Source organism: Drosophila busckii, unplaced genomic scaffold (genome assembly GCF_011750605.1).
Source record: "Drosophila busckii strain San Diego stock center, stock number 13000-0081.31 unplaced genomic scaffold, ASM1175060v1 chrUn_07, whole genome shotgun sequence".
NCBI classification, from domain to species: Eukaryota; Metazoa; Arthropoda; class Insecta; order Diptera; family Drosophilidae; genus Drosophila; species Drosophila busckii.
Genome location: NW_022872723.1, coordinates 1,150,081 through 1,165,518, shown reverse-complemented (window position 1 = coordinate 1,165,518; position 15,438 = coordinate 1,150,081). Strand labels below are relative to the sequence as shown.

Genomic DNA, 15,438 nt, shown 5'->3' with positions numbered 1-15,438 from the left:
AAGTGGCAGCTAAAGAGTGAGAGCGTGCTGAAGAACACTGCATTTCTTGCAATTGACGCTACTGGCAGCCATAAATCTATTTTGGTCCTGTTGCTGCAGTCAATCTCATACCGCTTGCAGCTTGGTGGCTTGGGGTCGTGAGTCGGTGGTCGGGGGTCTCACTTGCTGCGCAGTTGCTGTGAAGGTCTGTTGTTCTTGTGAAATGCAGATGGTAAGCTTGCAACACATCGGTGGCATTATTGGGATTTATTTTTAACTGGTAGATCGTTGGAAGCAACGGTTCTTTGCGTAGGTAAAACGCGGCTGCGGAGGCTGCAATGAATTCCAGGCAACTGACAGTAGTGCTTACCCCATTTCCAATTATTTACTTTAAAATAAAACAAAACAAAGCAAAGACAAAGACAATAAAAACATTTCGTGTTTCGCCTTTTCGAAAACAATGTTTTTGATTTCATAAATTATATGTTAATCTCTCTTGAATTGTTTGGAGTTCGCTTGCTTTGTTATTCAAACAAAGTCGAATCCATTCCGCGGTCAAACAATTACTTTTTTGCTTATATCATTATCAAATACTAGTTTCCTCCGACTTTATCACCCAATTGAGGAACAGCATCCTGTTTACAGGGATTCGAGCCACGAGCTGTGAAGGAACTTGAAGAACTCAAAGTCTGTAAAGTGGTCGCTCTTGAGCTTGCGCTGGGCCGGATGTGCTTATAATTCCTGCGTTGAATCAGGGATACACTCCGGTTCGGAACGAAAACATCATAAAGTTCTATTTTTATACCGATGAAACACAACAGTCGTAGGGCTGGCTGGCCCTGCACCACAACCAAGTTTTAATACACTAGTGAATTGGGATTTGGATGGATAGGGGCTAGTAATATGGGGAAAGGGGAAGTCGCAGAGTAAATTTGAATTTGAAGTGCAAGAGAAGCAACCGACGATTCCATAGGTGGCTGGCGCTTTTCGTTGAAGCGGGAACGAGGGTGGGAGTGTGTTGGCATGTGCCACTTGAGTTTTGCATCATGGAAAACTCACACTCAAAAGGGGAACTGCAGCAAGCAGCAGTCACACAAGTCTCTTTCTACGCGTTAAAGACAACCTGCTGCCGCTGTAGCTACAGCCATGCCGTGTCAAAATTCATAGAAACAAAAGCGGAAATGTTGTTTTCTTTATTTTTACCAGCAATAGCTAGAAAAACAAAACATTGTGCACACATTAAAACATTGATTGTCAGAAAATCAAATTGTCAGAATATGCAAATTAATAAAATAATATGATTAGGGTAGGTTGTCTCGAAATTTTAAATTACTTGCACCTAATCAAAGTTCGAGTTAGCGTAAAATATCACTTAAATTAAAATTAGAGATTGTTAGCTTTTAATAGTTATATGAAAAAGGGGATGGTATAAGCAATAATCCTTAACCCTCTACTGCATGAGTATCTTTCCAGTTAAAAAAAAATTTTTTTTCTGTAAATATGTATGAGCTAAACTAAAACTAAACTAAAAATTATTAAAAAGATAAAGCCATTCATACATACTACATAAAAACGCACACACACGACATCACCGTTTAAATTAATTTAACAAATTTGAGCTTAGCATCCTAAATATTTTTAATTGAGTTTTTGTATAATAAATATATCACTTTGTCATTGTGTTTCTGCCTCATAATTATCATTCATTATGCGTAGAGTATAAATTTATCTTTTATTTCAATATGATAATTCATTAAGATTGGCATCCCGTGTTTACACTTATCAGAAAAAATCGTACTATATAATTATTTTAAATTAACTTATAAAATTATTTTTTGTCAAATCACATTCTGAGCCTTTACACGAGCACACAACGGGGTCAGATTTTCTTTCCTTAACTGGTATTTTGCTAATTTCTTTCAAGCTGTCGTAAACTTCGAAACTGTACCCTTTGGATATACAAAATGAGAGGGATATATCATCTGCTATAATTTTTCCAATGTTCGCACAGTAAATAATTGGTTCTCCTGGAAAGCTATATTTCGCTTTGTCACCCACATCCTTAGCTTTTGATAAATTAAATTAAATTTTACTTCAATTGATGGTTATCTTATGTGAATTCGAATTACCTAGGTCAAGGATATAGCCGATAGTCGCTTGTCGTAAGTTTTTACAACCAATAGCGAATTGGTGGTTAATAGCCGGTAATTTAACGAAGAAAACATACGAATTTTCGTCGTGACTATTATAAAACATGATACAATAATACAGTCCAAAATGTACGTCTGTATTAGATGAGAATAATGACTTTCAGCTCTAAGTTTATTTGTTTTGTATTTCCATACTAAGCATACTATATTACTTCTTTACGAGCAATATTGTACATATGTATATCATATTTATGATATTAATACGACAATCGACACGGTATCGATTTCAGTGGTATTTAAATGTAGGTATATTTAATAATTACAATAAATGCCCATAAAAAAACACTAGCATTTACATTCTGGGCTGTTTCTCCGAATTCCGAATTCTTAAAACAATTTGTCAAAACTGATATTATATGGCACTGCTGTGCCATAACTCGAAATTTGAAAAAAACAACTCTGTTTTCCTCTGACACGCTGTGGCACTATCTATCATTTGACCGTAGTGTACTTAAATATTTATTTTTTAACTCCTTAAACTAACTTTTCACTAAAAGTTGATGATGATGATGATGGCTTGATAAATACAAAAACAATATGTGAAAATAATAATAAAACTGCTTTTAACGAAATGAATTAAATAAAACAAAATACATTTTGAATTTAAGTTCTAAACTTAATAATGAACTAAGGTAATTTTGTTTAATTTATCCCATTAAACAAAAATACAATACCAAACATCAATCAATTGTAAATAACATAAACAAAAATACCATTTATTCTTAAGAGTACTGAAGGGCTTCAAAAATTTTAGCATGCATTATTTTGTCTTTGCCATTTACTTTTTGGATGACCATGAATATAAAATTTCTTTGAAGTTTATCTTATTTTCTTCTATATTTATATTTATTTTCTTCCTAACACTTCTTCCACATAATAGTTTTTTTCGGAACTCCATTCTGAGTTCTCTATCACAAGATCTGCGCGAATAAATGGCAAGCTCCCAAATATTACTTTCGAATCTATAAATACATATGTATGTAAGTACAAATGCATATGTATGTACATACAGTGTCAACATACGATAATGATGTTTTAGTTTGATTATAATACATAAAATAAAAAAAAATAAGATAAAAAAAATAATTTGGCAATTTAAGCCAATCCACTGTTTTTCTGCATGTTAATTAGCTTTATAAGTTTTTTTTTACAGTTTGACATTAAAACAATGTAAAAAATGGGAAAAGGTATTATGAAGTTCTGCAAAAGTACATAAAAGAGAAGTACACTGCTTGCCAGTTGAATATGACACCTCTCTAATCAATTTATATAGTTAATTGCTAATAAACCAAGCCATCTAGGTAAATAATTTGTATTTTCTTATAAAGTTATATAAATAATATAAATTTTTAATAAATTATTAAAAAGTTGTAAGTATTCAAAAAAAAATTGTTACCCAAAATTTTTAATAGTGTGTTGAGCGATTCGGTCTGTATGTATGAACATATGTTTGTATGTATGTGTGTACATATGTATGTATATTCTTGAGCAGCAAGACAAGCTATACATATGTACGTAAATGTTCTCGACCGATGCCGAAAATTTTAAAACGATCGGATAAATAATTTCGGAAATATACAGCAGAGTGCGTTTGTTAACCTTTGACCAAAAATCGATTCGTTGTAAAAACATTATTAATAAAAGAAAGTTATATATGTCAGAAGTTTTAGCCATTCCTTTGTTAACATTCGTGCCCAAATGAGTCTGGAAAGACGTTTATGCATTTTTATGCAATTATATAAAAAGATTTAATTTTGTTTTTTACGTTTCATTCCACCTAATCTACTCCATCAAAAATGAAAAAAAAAAAGTTAAATCTAGCCTGAAATAAGCTATTCTGCCAGCGCTTCCTTAGATATATCGGCATACATGTAAAATTATCTCAATCGATAGTTTATAATATAATATTAAATAAATATGTGTCGCTCGACTTGTGAATTTATAAACCAAATTTTTCCTTGCCTAACAATATCGATTTCAGTAGTATTTTAATTTTGGTATATTTAAGTATTTAAATTGAGAAAAAATTTAATACTTCTGGATTTACAATTTTGCAACACTGCATTTATCGAAACAGAATGAGAAAATGTGAACGTTTTCATTAACAACAACTGAAAATTATAAGAATTCCCGTAAAAACCATTGCTAAATTCGAAAAACTATGCACAATTTATATCAGCGATAAGAAAGATCAAAAAATATTTTTTCGCAGACGCCGAGCGTTTTATTTTTTAACACCCCTTGCCATTTTCTGTTTAGTCTCAAAAAACATGGCGCCTACTCCGTTGCCACTGGAGCAAATGCCCGGTGCTAATGCTGGTTACTTGCCAGCCGGCCAGGAGGGTGGTCCACGTATAAACACTATGTCCATGTCGGTGCTTATCGATTTTATCATCCAACGTACCTACCATGAGCTAATGGTGTTGGCTGAATTGTGAGTACCACAATATTTGTAAAGAAAATATACATATATTTTACTATGAATATATATATAGGCTGCCGCGTAAGACGGATATGGAGCGCAAGGTGGAAATCTATGCGTATGCGGCTCGCACGCGACATTTGTTCACACGCTTAAACGCGCTTGTTAAATGGGGTAACTCGGTGTCCAAGGTGGACAAGAGCTCGCAGATCATGAGTTTTCTGGACAAACAAAATATGCTTTTCGTAGAGACGGCAGACATGCTAGCCCGCATGTCTCGGGAGACTCTAGTGCGTGCACGTTTGCCAAACTTTCACATTCCCGCTGCCGTCGAAGTGCTAACCACAGGGACGTATAACCGGCTGCCCACCTGCATACGCGAGCGCATTGTGCCGCCGGACGCCATAACGCCAGCAGAAAAGAAGCAGACACTGTTGCGGCTCAATCAAGTCATTCAGCATCGCTTGGTGACTGGAAAGTTGCTGCCACAAATGAGAGAATTTCGCATACGTAATGGACGCGTTACTTTTGAAGTGAAGCATGAGTTTAGTGTGGCTCTGACTGTTATGGGCGACAGTCCAAATGTGCCCTGGCGCCTATTAGACATAGACATACTCGTCGAGGATAAGGAGACGGGCGGTGTGTTCGATGACATAAATTTGTCAAAAATGTTAAATAACATTTTTTTTTCCTTTTTTAGATGGTAAGTCGTTGGTGCATTCACTGCAGGTCAACTACATACACCAGCTTATTCAGGCGCGTCTTGTGGAAAATCCTAATGCATTAAGCGAGGTGTACAATTGCCTGCATTACTTCTGTCAGTCACTACAGCTTGAAGTACTATACACACAAACGCTGCGCCTTAATTATGAGCGTCTGGACGACAACAATGTTAATGTGGAGGAGTATTTGCCGGGCGTCAAGCTAACGGTATCTTATTGGCGAGACCTTAAGTCAGAGCTTGGCTATCGTCTCACTGTTCAGTCAGATCCCAGTGAAATAGGTCGCCCCTTGGCCGTTGTTCATGTACCCTCACTGGGCGCCAAAGAATCCGCTGAGGTTGCCGATCGCGCTGTACGATCCGAGCATCTCTCCATGGAGCGTCTAATTGTGCACACTGTCTACATACGATCGGTTTCTCGATTAAGCGACTTAAAACTCGAATTCCAAGCGTTGCTTAAAGATGTTGACTGTGAGTGTAAATATTTCAAATTCTAGATATATTTCAAAGTTATTATTACTTGTAATTTTGCTTTCAGTTAATTTGCAGGGCACGCCTGCAATTCTGACAGTACCAGTGCTCTCGCCATGCCTCCGGGCAGAGCAGATCCACATAACAATTGACACACACACGGGCATGTTCCGATGCCACGTGCCCAAACACCTGGACTGTCCAATCACCGATGAAATGCAGGACTGCTTGAACGGCGATCGTAGTAAATTGCCGGCATTGCTTTCGGAATTACGCTTCTGGATTACTCATCGACGTTGTGAGAAAACGTTGCAACATCTGCCCGCGACAGCCACAGAAACACTGCCTTTTCTCACGCTACCAGAGCAGGAACTGTTACAATCCGGTAGACACAAGATCTATGTGAAGCTGCACCGCCATCCGAATATTATTTTGGTTGTTCAGTTAAAGGAAAAACCGCTAATGCCTAACGAAATGGAATACACATTTCATTTAGGTTTTGTCGTCTATCAGAAGGATGAAAGCGACGTTCCAGACGACTCTGCTAAACAGTTGGTGTCTGTCGTTTCCCAACCCCCCTCAGAGATTCCCAAATTCTACACAAAACTGATGCGTCTTATTGAGTTTGACACATTTGTGGCGACACATGGACCTGGCACTGAAGTTGATGGTGAGCTTAATCCGTTTTTATTTTTACTATTCCTACAGTTGATAATTATCGGTTTCCAGCAGAGATTTCCCCTCACAAACGCAAATCGAGTGGTGATATCCTAGCACCACCAGCCAAGCAGCAAAAGACAATTTTTCCAGCCTACTTCATACCGGAGCTGGCGCATGTGGTAGCTATGTGTGATGAGAAGATACCCTTCCTCAATTTAGCGCAGACGCTATCCAAGCACCGCATACCGCATAGCGGTCTACAGGTAGAGGCGAATGCCACTTCACTGGTGCTTAAGATTCTGGCATTGCCTCAACCCGGAAATAACCATCATCTGACCAACGCATCCAATGCGGAGCAAAAGCAAATGCCGCCAGCTAGCAACTTCTCATCGATGCCTAAAATCGAACAACATGTGTGGGATGATCTCATGAAGCGTGTGTTGTCCATTTCAGTGCGTTCGCAGACAAATAAAAACAGCCAGGTTCGCATCTGGGTTGTGGAGTTCGTATTTTATAGTACGCCACTGCAAAGCACACATCAAAAAGAGCAAGGTAGCAGGCGAACTGTTTACCTGACCTACGAACAGGCCAACCATGATTTCAACAAGACGGTCGAAGAACTGCTTAACGACTGGTCTAAGATTGTCTATCTGTACACTCTTGTTTACGACTTTGCCGAGCATTTGCGCAACAGTAAGTGGCAAAGTATTAGTTAAATTTTTTTATTAACGATCTGAAGCACTTGCAGAGCGACTGAGTCTAGGGGATATGCTGGTGGTAAAGTCCTACAGCTACGTGAATTTGCTGCTGGGCTATGGTCCAAAGAAGGAGGTCACTTGCAATATTTACTGGTCTGTACAGTCGCACGGACTGCGTCTGACGTTTGTGGGCGGTATTTCGGCAGTTAACGCACACTCCATGATGCGCGATCAGCTGGCTCAGCATCTAAACCAACAGCATAGCCTCACGGCCATTGCTCACATACTCCACGAGACCTATAATCCTATGAGCTCCATTGCTAAGCTGCCTGTGCTGCCCCTTCTGGGCATTCCTGTATGTCAATTTACTCAATCTTATCGGCCAGCAACTACAACTATAAAGTAACTTTTTTTTTTGCTTTCCAGCGCCCGCAAGTACCAGTATTGTCATTTTGTATGTTGCCACAGTCACCTTGTCTGATGCGACTTACCTATCAGGCGGTTTACTGCCTAGAGCTTCGTTTTCGCGCCAACCGACTTGTGTCTATACGCGATGGAGCCAGCAGTCGCTTTGAGCGCAACGTCATCGAAGAGTTCACCCCTATTCAGGGCCTCAAAGCTTTTCTATCAAAGTATGTGGATGAATCTGCCGTGTATAGAGGTCGTGGGCCACATGAGGATGACAATCCACTGTCGCCAATGGGTCTAGAAGACAATTTTGGTGGCCCAAGTAGTGTGGCGGGCGTTAGCGCAGGAGGCTCTTCGCCCTTTCTGGGTGCGGGCATGCGTGGTCCTCAATCGCCCCGAGATAGTGGACTGCGTTTTCCAGCGCCGCACACTCCACCTTCAAGCTCAAATCCTCACACACCGGCCAGTCCGCATCCAAGTGCCGGCGGTGGTGGAGGCAGCGGAGGCCAGAATCATGGTAATTTCAATTTGACTTCACCGCCCGCTCCACACTTGCCGCATCCGTCGCCAGGCGGATTGATGCCGTCATCACCGCTGAACCCACAGCCAAGTCCACATATGGTGCACAGTCCAGGACCAAATACGCTGTACATGCAAAGCCATCAGGACTCACCCTTCACGGCCATGTCACCCGCAAACAACAATTGGCCCGGATCACCGAGTATGCCACGTCCCTCGCCCAGGCCGGGGCAGAGTCCTGAGCATAAAAGCACCGGTGGAGGAGGTGCTGGTGTAGGAGGTACAGCAATCGGCACTCGCGGTTCGATTAATCGCCCTTGGGCGGGCGCCGTTCCCACCCTTCTAACCCACGAAGCATTGGAGACATTGTGCCGGCCCAGTCCGCATCCAAACAAGGATATCAATGTAACAGACATGAGCCCTTTAGAGCGCTTTCTGGGTTGCGTTTACATGCGCCGGCAGCTGCATCGCAATATCCAGAGCGAAGAGACATTAACGGCACTCAATTCGACGGAGCCAGGTGTTGTTCTTTTTAAAGTGGATGGCCTGCAGTGCCAGGTGATGCTCAATCAGCTGCACATGCAGTCGCTGCATTTAAAAGTCACCCAGTTGCCACCAACGCCTGATAAGCCGACCTTCCCTCTCAACCCTGACGATCTGCTCGTCATTGAGCAGTACTTTGACACTCGTGTGGCGGCACCGCCGTATCGACCCAACGCGCTGCACAGTATCTGCCGCTTGCTAAATCTGCCCGTGCACGTACTCAAGGACTTTGTGCAGATCATGCGCTTAGAAATGAAGCCCGAGCTGGGTGGCGAGCAACTCAAGTGGACCGTTCAGATGTGTATGCGCATGCCGCCCTCGGCAGTACCCATAGTGCCCATTGGCAATGCCTCCGTTGTGCTGGGCCGAATGAAAATTCTCTTCTTTTTGCATATCACGCGCATACCATACAACGGCAAGGACTGGAAGGACAGCCCCTCATTGGTGCTGCCCATTGTGCATGACATTGCCACCAATCTAACGCAGGTGGCGGAGCGGCGCGAGCAGGTGCAGTCGCCTATGATGGCCGCCGCTAGCACGCTTCTACGACGCTTTGCGGACTTTGGAGGGCAGCAAAATCAATGCTCACTATTTCCAGCTGTTACTGATCTGTTAACTAATCTGCAGCTCACTGCGGATCTACCACCGCCGCCACCTAATCAGGCCATTGGTCCCGTAGGAGTTGGGGTGGGCGTGGGTGTGGGTGTTGGTGTGGTTGGTTCCAGCCCGAACGCCATGATACCCATGCAACAGCTGCAGCCGCAGGTTGGACACGGTCCGCAGTGATGAAGGCGCAAGCGCCGCGCCTCCTCACAGCAGCCATGAGGCGGTATTCTGGCGCAATTGCGACCAACATAAAAGAAAAGGTGCAAATGAAGTATGCCCATATATCATCCATTTATTTATTGATTATGCAAAAAAAAGTTTTTATATAAACTTACGATTAAACTGCAAATCGTAAGACAATATCAAGAAATCAGAATCCATAATCCACATAACAATAAAAACTATTGTACAAAAGTGCGCTAAGTAGTTACTCAAAATAAAGCACAAAATGTAACTAACTGTAAATGTATCCAATATACTACGTTAATAATAAGTAGTTGTCCTTTTTATCACATGGGTTCTTAGCAACGCGAGTTGTCACCACATTTAAGGGCAAATTATCTAAATAAGTGACTGATTGCACCGAGGTTAGTTTGTATGGTTGTTATTGTTGATTCAAGCCTATAGCTGTGTGTTTCGGCCACGCCGAGCTCAGTGTAGGCTTGAACAGTTTTTTTTTTTGGCTTCATCATTACTTTGGCACTATTTGTGTGTTCTCCATCTGGGTGGTGAGTTCGCTGATGCCTTCTTCCTCTTCGGAGATAAGGTCTACCCAATAGCGCAGCTTCTTACTGCGCAAATAACTTGCTGAGTTATCAAACACGACGGTATCTATGGCACAGTATAACAAACTATTATTTGGGCCTATTTATCTGATGTTGGCTACTTACAGGTTGTGTTGGATCGCGTGGAGATAAACCCAGCTTCGTCCATTTCGTTGGAGTACACAGTACCCAAAGGCACTTCACTTCGTTTCTCGCCTGTCTTTTCGTCCATGCTGTAAATTCCAAACTTGATGTCGTAGTCGAATGTGCGGAAGTTCCACGAAAGCAATTTCTGCGACAGCTGATCATCGTTCACTTTAAAACTCAGCTTTAATTTATCTCCCTTGGGCACCTGAGTCTCAGTGAAGTTTTTGTCACTTTGCTGATTGCTCTGATCAACGTAGAGCTCCTCGGGCAACTTTCCGCCCCAGATCATCATTGACTTACATTGGGGATCACCATTCTTGTCGACCAGCTCACCTCCCCAAGACTTTGGGAAGTTTTTCTTGTCTACGTGGGAGAAGAGGTGGTGCTGCCACTTGTCCACGCCTGATTTGTATATATGGATCTTGCTGGTGGTGTTCTCATCCAGAAATTTCTTCACTATGTTAAATGCAACTGAAAATAGTTTGGGCGCATTGATGATGTAGCACATTTTGAGCAGCTCTGGGAAGTTGGCCTCGTACTGCTTCACAGATGAGATGACGCACTCAGCCGCTGGACGCCACGCGAATTGCTTTAGGTTCATGGACTCACAGTCGAAGAAGACAACCAGCTGGCGTGCCTTCCAACCGTGCACAAGACTTTGCTCGTAGGCGATTTTCATGAATCGCTCCAGCAGCAGCACAAGATACTTTTGGAATTCAAACCGCGTCACACAATGCATCATGCCCCAGATATCGTAGTTGTAGAACGGACAGACAATCACTTAGAGAATAATACCATATTAATTGAAAGACAAATGTTTTTGAATTACTTACCTGGCGATCCTTCATTATCGTAACCCATTAGACCATATGGAAGGTACTCTCGCAAAGCCCTGGGCACATCCCACTTCTCGATGTTATCGACATTCCACATAGCCCGGGTCTTAATACACTACACAAAAAAATCGAATCCTTGCAATTATTGTTAACCATTGCTTGGCTTCTTGTACTAACCGCTCGTAACATTTTCTCTGACGCATCCAGGTTCCATTTGCGAGCTGTAAATTACAGATGTAAATTAAAGTACATGAAGTTATATTGACTAAAGAATATTCCACCTCTGAGCCAACGTAGCAGGAAATAATCATCATCATTGTCGCTGAGAGCATCGTTCATCCGCTTTCGGAACTGCAATCGGAAATTGTTACAAAAGTTGCATTTAATCCATTTGACTAGAGTCAATTTACTGATGTTTTCTAATCTACCAATTAACAATTATCATGGATTATATTGGCTGCTTCAAGAGTCTGATTGTAATGTGATATTGTTATCAATAAAGTGTTTGCGCATTTGTCTACGTGGGAGAAGAGGTGGTGCTGCCACTTGTCCACGCCTGATTTGTATATATGGATCTTGCTGGTGGTGTTCTCATCCAGAAATTTCTTCACTATGTTAAATGCAACTGAAAATAGTTTGGGCGCATTGATGATGTAGCACATTTTGAGCAGCTCTGGGAAGTTGGCCTCGTACTGCTTCACAGATGAGATGACGCACTCAGCCGCTGGACGCCACGCGAATTGCTTTAGGTTCATGGACTCACAGTCGAAGAAGACAACCAGCTGGCGTGCCTTCCAACCGTGCACAAGACTTTGCTCGTAGGCGATTTTCATGAATCGCTCCAGCAGCAGCACAAGATACTTTTGGAATTCAAACCGCGTCACACAATGCATCATGCCCCAGATATCGTAGTTGTAGAACGGACAGACAATCACTTAGAGAATAATACCATATTAATTGAAAGACAAATGTTTTTGAATTACTTACCTGGCGATCCTTCATTATCGTAACCCATTAGACCATATGGAAGGTACTCTCGCAAAGCCCTGGGCACATCCCACTTCTCGATGTTATCGACATTCCACATAGCCCGGGTCTTAATACACTACACAAAAAAATCGAATCCTTGCAATTATTGTTAACCATTGCTTGGCTTCTTGTACTAACCGCTCGTAACATTTTCTCTGACGCATCCAGGTTCCATTTGCGAGCTGTAAATTACAGATGTAAATTAAAGTACATGAAGTTATATTGACTAAAGAATATTCCACCTCTGAGCCAACGTAGCAGGAAATAATCATCATCATTGTCGCTGAGAGCATCGTTCATCCGCTTTCGGAACTGCAATCGGAAATTGTTACAAAAGTTGCATTTAATCCATTTGACTAGAGTCAATTTACTGATGTTTTCTAATCTACCAATTAACAATTATCATGGATTATATTGGCTGCTTCAAGAGTCTGATTGTAATGTGATATTGTTATCAATAAAGTGTTTGCGCATTTGTCTTAATAACTGTAAATCTTGGCGTTTTAATATTGTGAATACTTCAACCTGGGTTGAATTACATACTATTTCTCGACCAGCTTCCAATATTATTACTTAGCCTTAATACAGATATTTGTGCTTACTTAATTGAGCGTTTTGCCAAGTCAGGGCTAATTAGTAAACGTGCTGGCTGAGTCACGTTTATTAACAAAACCGTCTAAGCAGTTGGCAATCACTCGGCTTAAATCAGGTAAGCTTGGCTAAAGCGCAGACCACACAAAGCACTTGAAATTCAATAACGAGGCCGTTGGTCGACAGCGCTGTTTTTTCTTGAACTACTGGCCAGACTGTTTCTAATTTTTTTTTTTATTAATTTGAAGTTCGTTTCGTTTTGTTGTTGGACTTCAAAAATTTTGCTTATCCATTAGCGATGCAACACCAAATCACAAGTATTTTCAATTAATTTCCTTTTAAAGGTTACCTAGTATTTTAACATTATTGTATTCATTCTAAGTTGATAATATATGTATTATGAATATTCATGGCTTTCTTAACTGTCGTTTATTATAAGTCGCGTATGGCGGTTTGTTGCCTAGGACAAAGTTCTTTTAAATATTGACAACGGAATTAATGTTGACCTCCAAGTCTTTATATATACATATATATATTTTTAAGTATTTAATGTTTAATTTGCTGGCTTGCTGAATGCTTAGTGGGTCTGTCCATAGCAAGAAACCAGTTTTGCATGGAATTGTGCTAAAAGCCAACTCATTTCATTAACCGCTACATAAATACATACATGTATGTATAAGTATGTATGTATCTACATATGTATTTGTAAATCATTTGGATGTTGTGATTACTCGTCATTGTATTTTGGTTTAAGGGTCGCGCAAAAACGATCATTTTTGCGTGTGATTATGATAAGCTAATTGTGGGTCTCGTAACTGTAATTGCTTTGCTATGAAAGTCATTTATATAATTACTACTCAAATAATGATACTTAAAGCAGATCACACTGTATTAACAGGTATGAGGTTGGGCTGTCGGGGGCTATCATCTCCAAAATGAATGCAGTCGCCAATACGAAAAGCGTTAAATTGGAACAAATTTTAAGTTCTAACGATGCAAGCTTTTGCTGCTCATTTCTGATTATTGGCAAACTTTACGGCTGGTGCAGGTGGCGTGGCCATGGGCGTCTTAGCTGTATGCAGATTTAGCTGGATACAAATTTGAAGGAGCAAAAAGCACCTATGAACCAAAAATAAAATCAGCCAATCATAAACAGCAGCTTCAAACACAAAAGGCAATGGCCAGAACAAGTTGTTGAACAAGTCGGAGCATCGTCTGTAGATATGCACTGTGTGACAAAGCAATGTTTACAAATTGACGCAATCTAGATAATTTCCATGCTGTTATGCCTGAATAATTTCACGTCCCTCGAAAGGTTGATTACTCAATTCTGTGAACGCATTTCAATGCGCAATTAATCATCTTTTACCGCAACTTAAGCCAATTAATACATTATGCAAGTAAAACAAGAAAAAACATTATTCATATGCGATATATATGTATGTATATGTATCCTTAAATTCCCTAATTCAGAACAAGTTTTTGATACCAATGTATAGGTTCCCTCACCTGTTCCAGTGTGTTGCGTTGCTCTGCGCTTATTTCGGGCAGTGGGCCGGACATTTCGTTTATTTATTTACACTACGATTGTGAATAACGCTAACTATTTTATTTACTTCACCGACGTACACAGAAAACGTACTCAGAAATGCTCAGATTGATAATATATATTTATGTATCTCTCTGTATACCTCTCTTTTCAGTTTATGTATATATTTTTCAGCTTTATTTAATTAAGGTTTTTTGGTGATTTTCGGTTGGCTGTTTTCTTAATAATAATAACAAAAACTTTCTACAGTTGCGTAGTCGTGCAAGTTGCCATTGATGTTGTTGAAGTTATTCCGTGTATTTTAGCTTGACTCGTCTAGTCAGGTAGTAATACTAATTTATACAAAGCAAAAGTTGTACACACTAAACAATTCACGGCGACAATATCAGTGTCAAGCTCAGAATCTTGTTGTTGGCTTGTATTAACACATAAATGGCGAAAACGAAGCGATGCGATCGATTTATTGTTTGTGTAGCTTACGCGAATGCAAATAATTGAAAACAGTTTTTTTTATTATATATTTAAAATATGCCTATACAGTATGTGTATATGCCCCAAATTATGATTCCGTCGATGTCGTTTGTTTAAGAGATGGTTTTTGGTAACTATTGCTGACGAAGCGCACACCTACACCGTACCCGTTTAAAAATGATTTGATTGTTGATTTGCTGTTTTTCCGTTACCTTTGAATAATATCGGGGAAGCAGTGCAATACCAGAAATGTACAAGTGCGAACGAGATGTAAATAAGGCAACAAATGAGTTTTAATTTCAAATACGTCCATTTGGTCTTAGAAATTTCAACTGCAGTCCAATGCACTTCAAACGTGAGCAACGTTCTAAAACTGTTTAGTTGCGACTATCGCTTTAAAAATGTATAAGTGCGAACGAGATGAAAATAGCGCACCTAAGTTGCGAGTATTATCCACAATATTATTGTATGTTAAAATAAATACAAAACTCACAACATTGAGCACTCACGTATATACATATATTTTTATTTCTTATACACTTTGAGATTTGTTATAAAAAAAAAAGGAAAAGGGTATTAAGAATTTGTGCAAATGTATGTAACAGGGAGGAGAAGGCGTGGCAGATCCCATAAAGTATATACATATGTATATTCTTGATAAGCAACACAAACTGAGATGATATAGCCATGTCCGTCTGGATTTTTGCGCAACTGATTCTTAGCAAAAGAGCTAGAACAACCAAATTTTGTATGTAGGTGATCTCAGCCGAATTGCTTTATTTTTAATTTTTATTTCCTACCACCTCCCATGCAA

General features: G+C 40.2%; 2 protein-coding genes across 4 annotated transcripts; one reads left to right on the top strand and one right to left on the bottom strand.

The window, feature by feature from the left end:
• The first annotated feature begins 4,350 nt into the window (after positions 1–4,350).
• On the top strand, positions 4,351–9,441 carry LOC108600409 (mediator of RNA polymerase II transcription subunit 14). Of its 3 annotated transcripts, none has more exons than XM_017987967.2 (7): positions 4,351–4,623; positions 4,685–5,250; positions 5,312–5,803; positions 5,871–6,473; positions 6,533–7,156; positions 7,212–7,516; positions 7,588–9,441. In XM_017987967.2, the coding sequence occupies exons 1-7, from the start codon at positions 4,460–4,462 to the stop codon at positions 9,415–9,417; spliced, it is 4,584 nt and encodes a 1,527-aa protein (XP_017843456.1). In that variant the 5' UTR covers positions 4,351–4,459; the 3' UTR covers positions 9,418–9,441. The 3 variants fall into 3 exon arrangements, with proteins under 3 accessions (XP_017843456.1, XP_017843455.1, XP_017843454.1); XM_017987966.2 differs by having other exon boundaries at positions 5,312–5,809; positions 6,536–7,156; XM_017987965.2 differs by having other exon boundaries at positions 5,312–5,809.
• On the bottom strand, positions 9,419–14,817 carry LOC108600410 (SEC14-like protein 2). Its single transcript, XM_033294712.1, has 7 exons — positions 14,114–14,817; positions 12,256–12,325; positions 12,152–12,195; positions 11,972–12,089; positions 11,521–11,918; positions 10,128–10,530; positions 9,419–10,068 (listed from the first exon to the last, which is right to left on the bottom strand). The coding sequence occupies exons 1-7, from the start codon at positions 14,165–14,167 to the stop codon at positions 9,929–9,931; spliced, it is 1,227 nt and encodes a 408-aa protein (XP_033150603.1). The 5' UTR covers positions 14,168–14,817; the 3' UTR covers positions 9,419–9,928.
• Between the last annotated feature and the right edge of the window lie 621 nt (positions 14,818–15,438).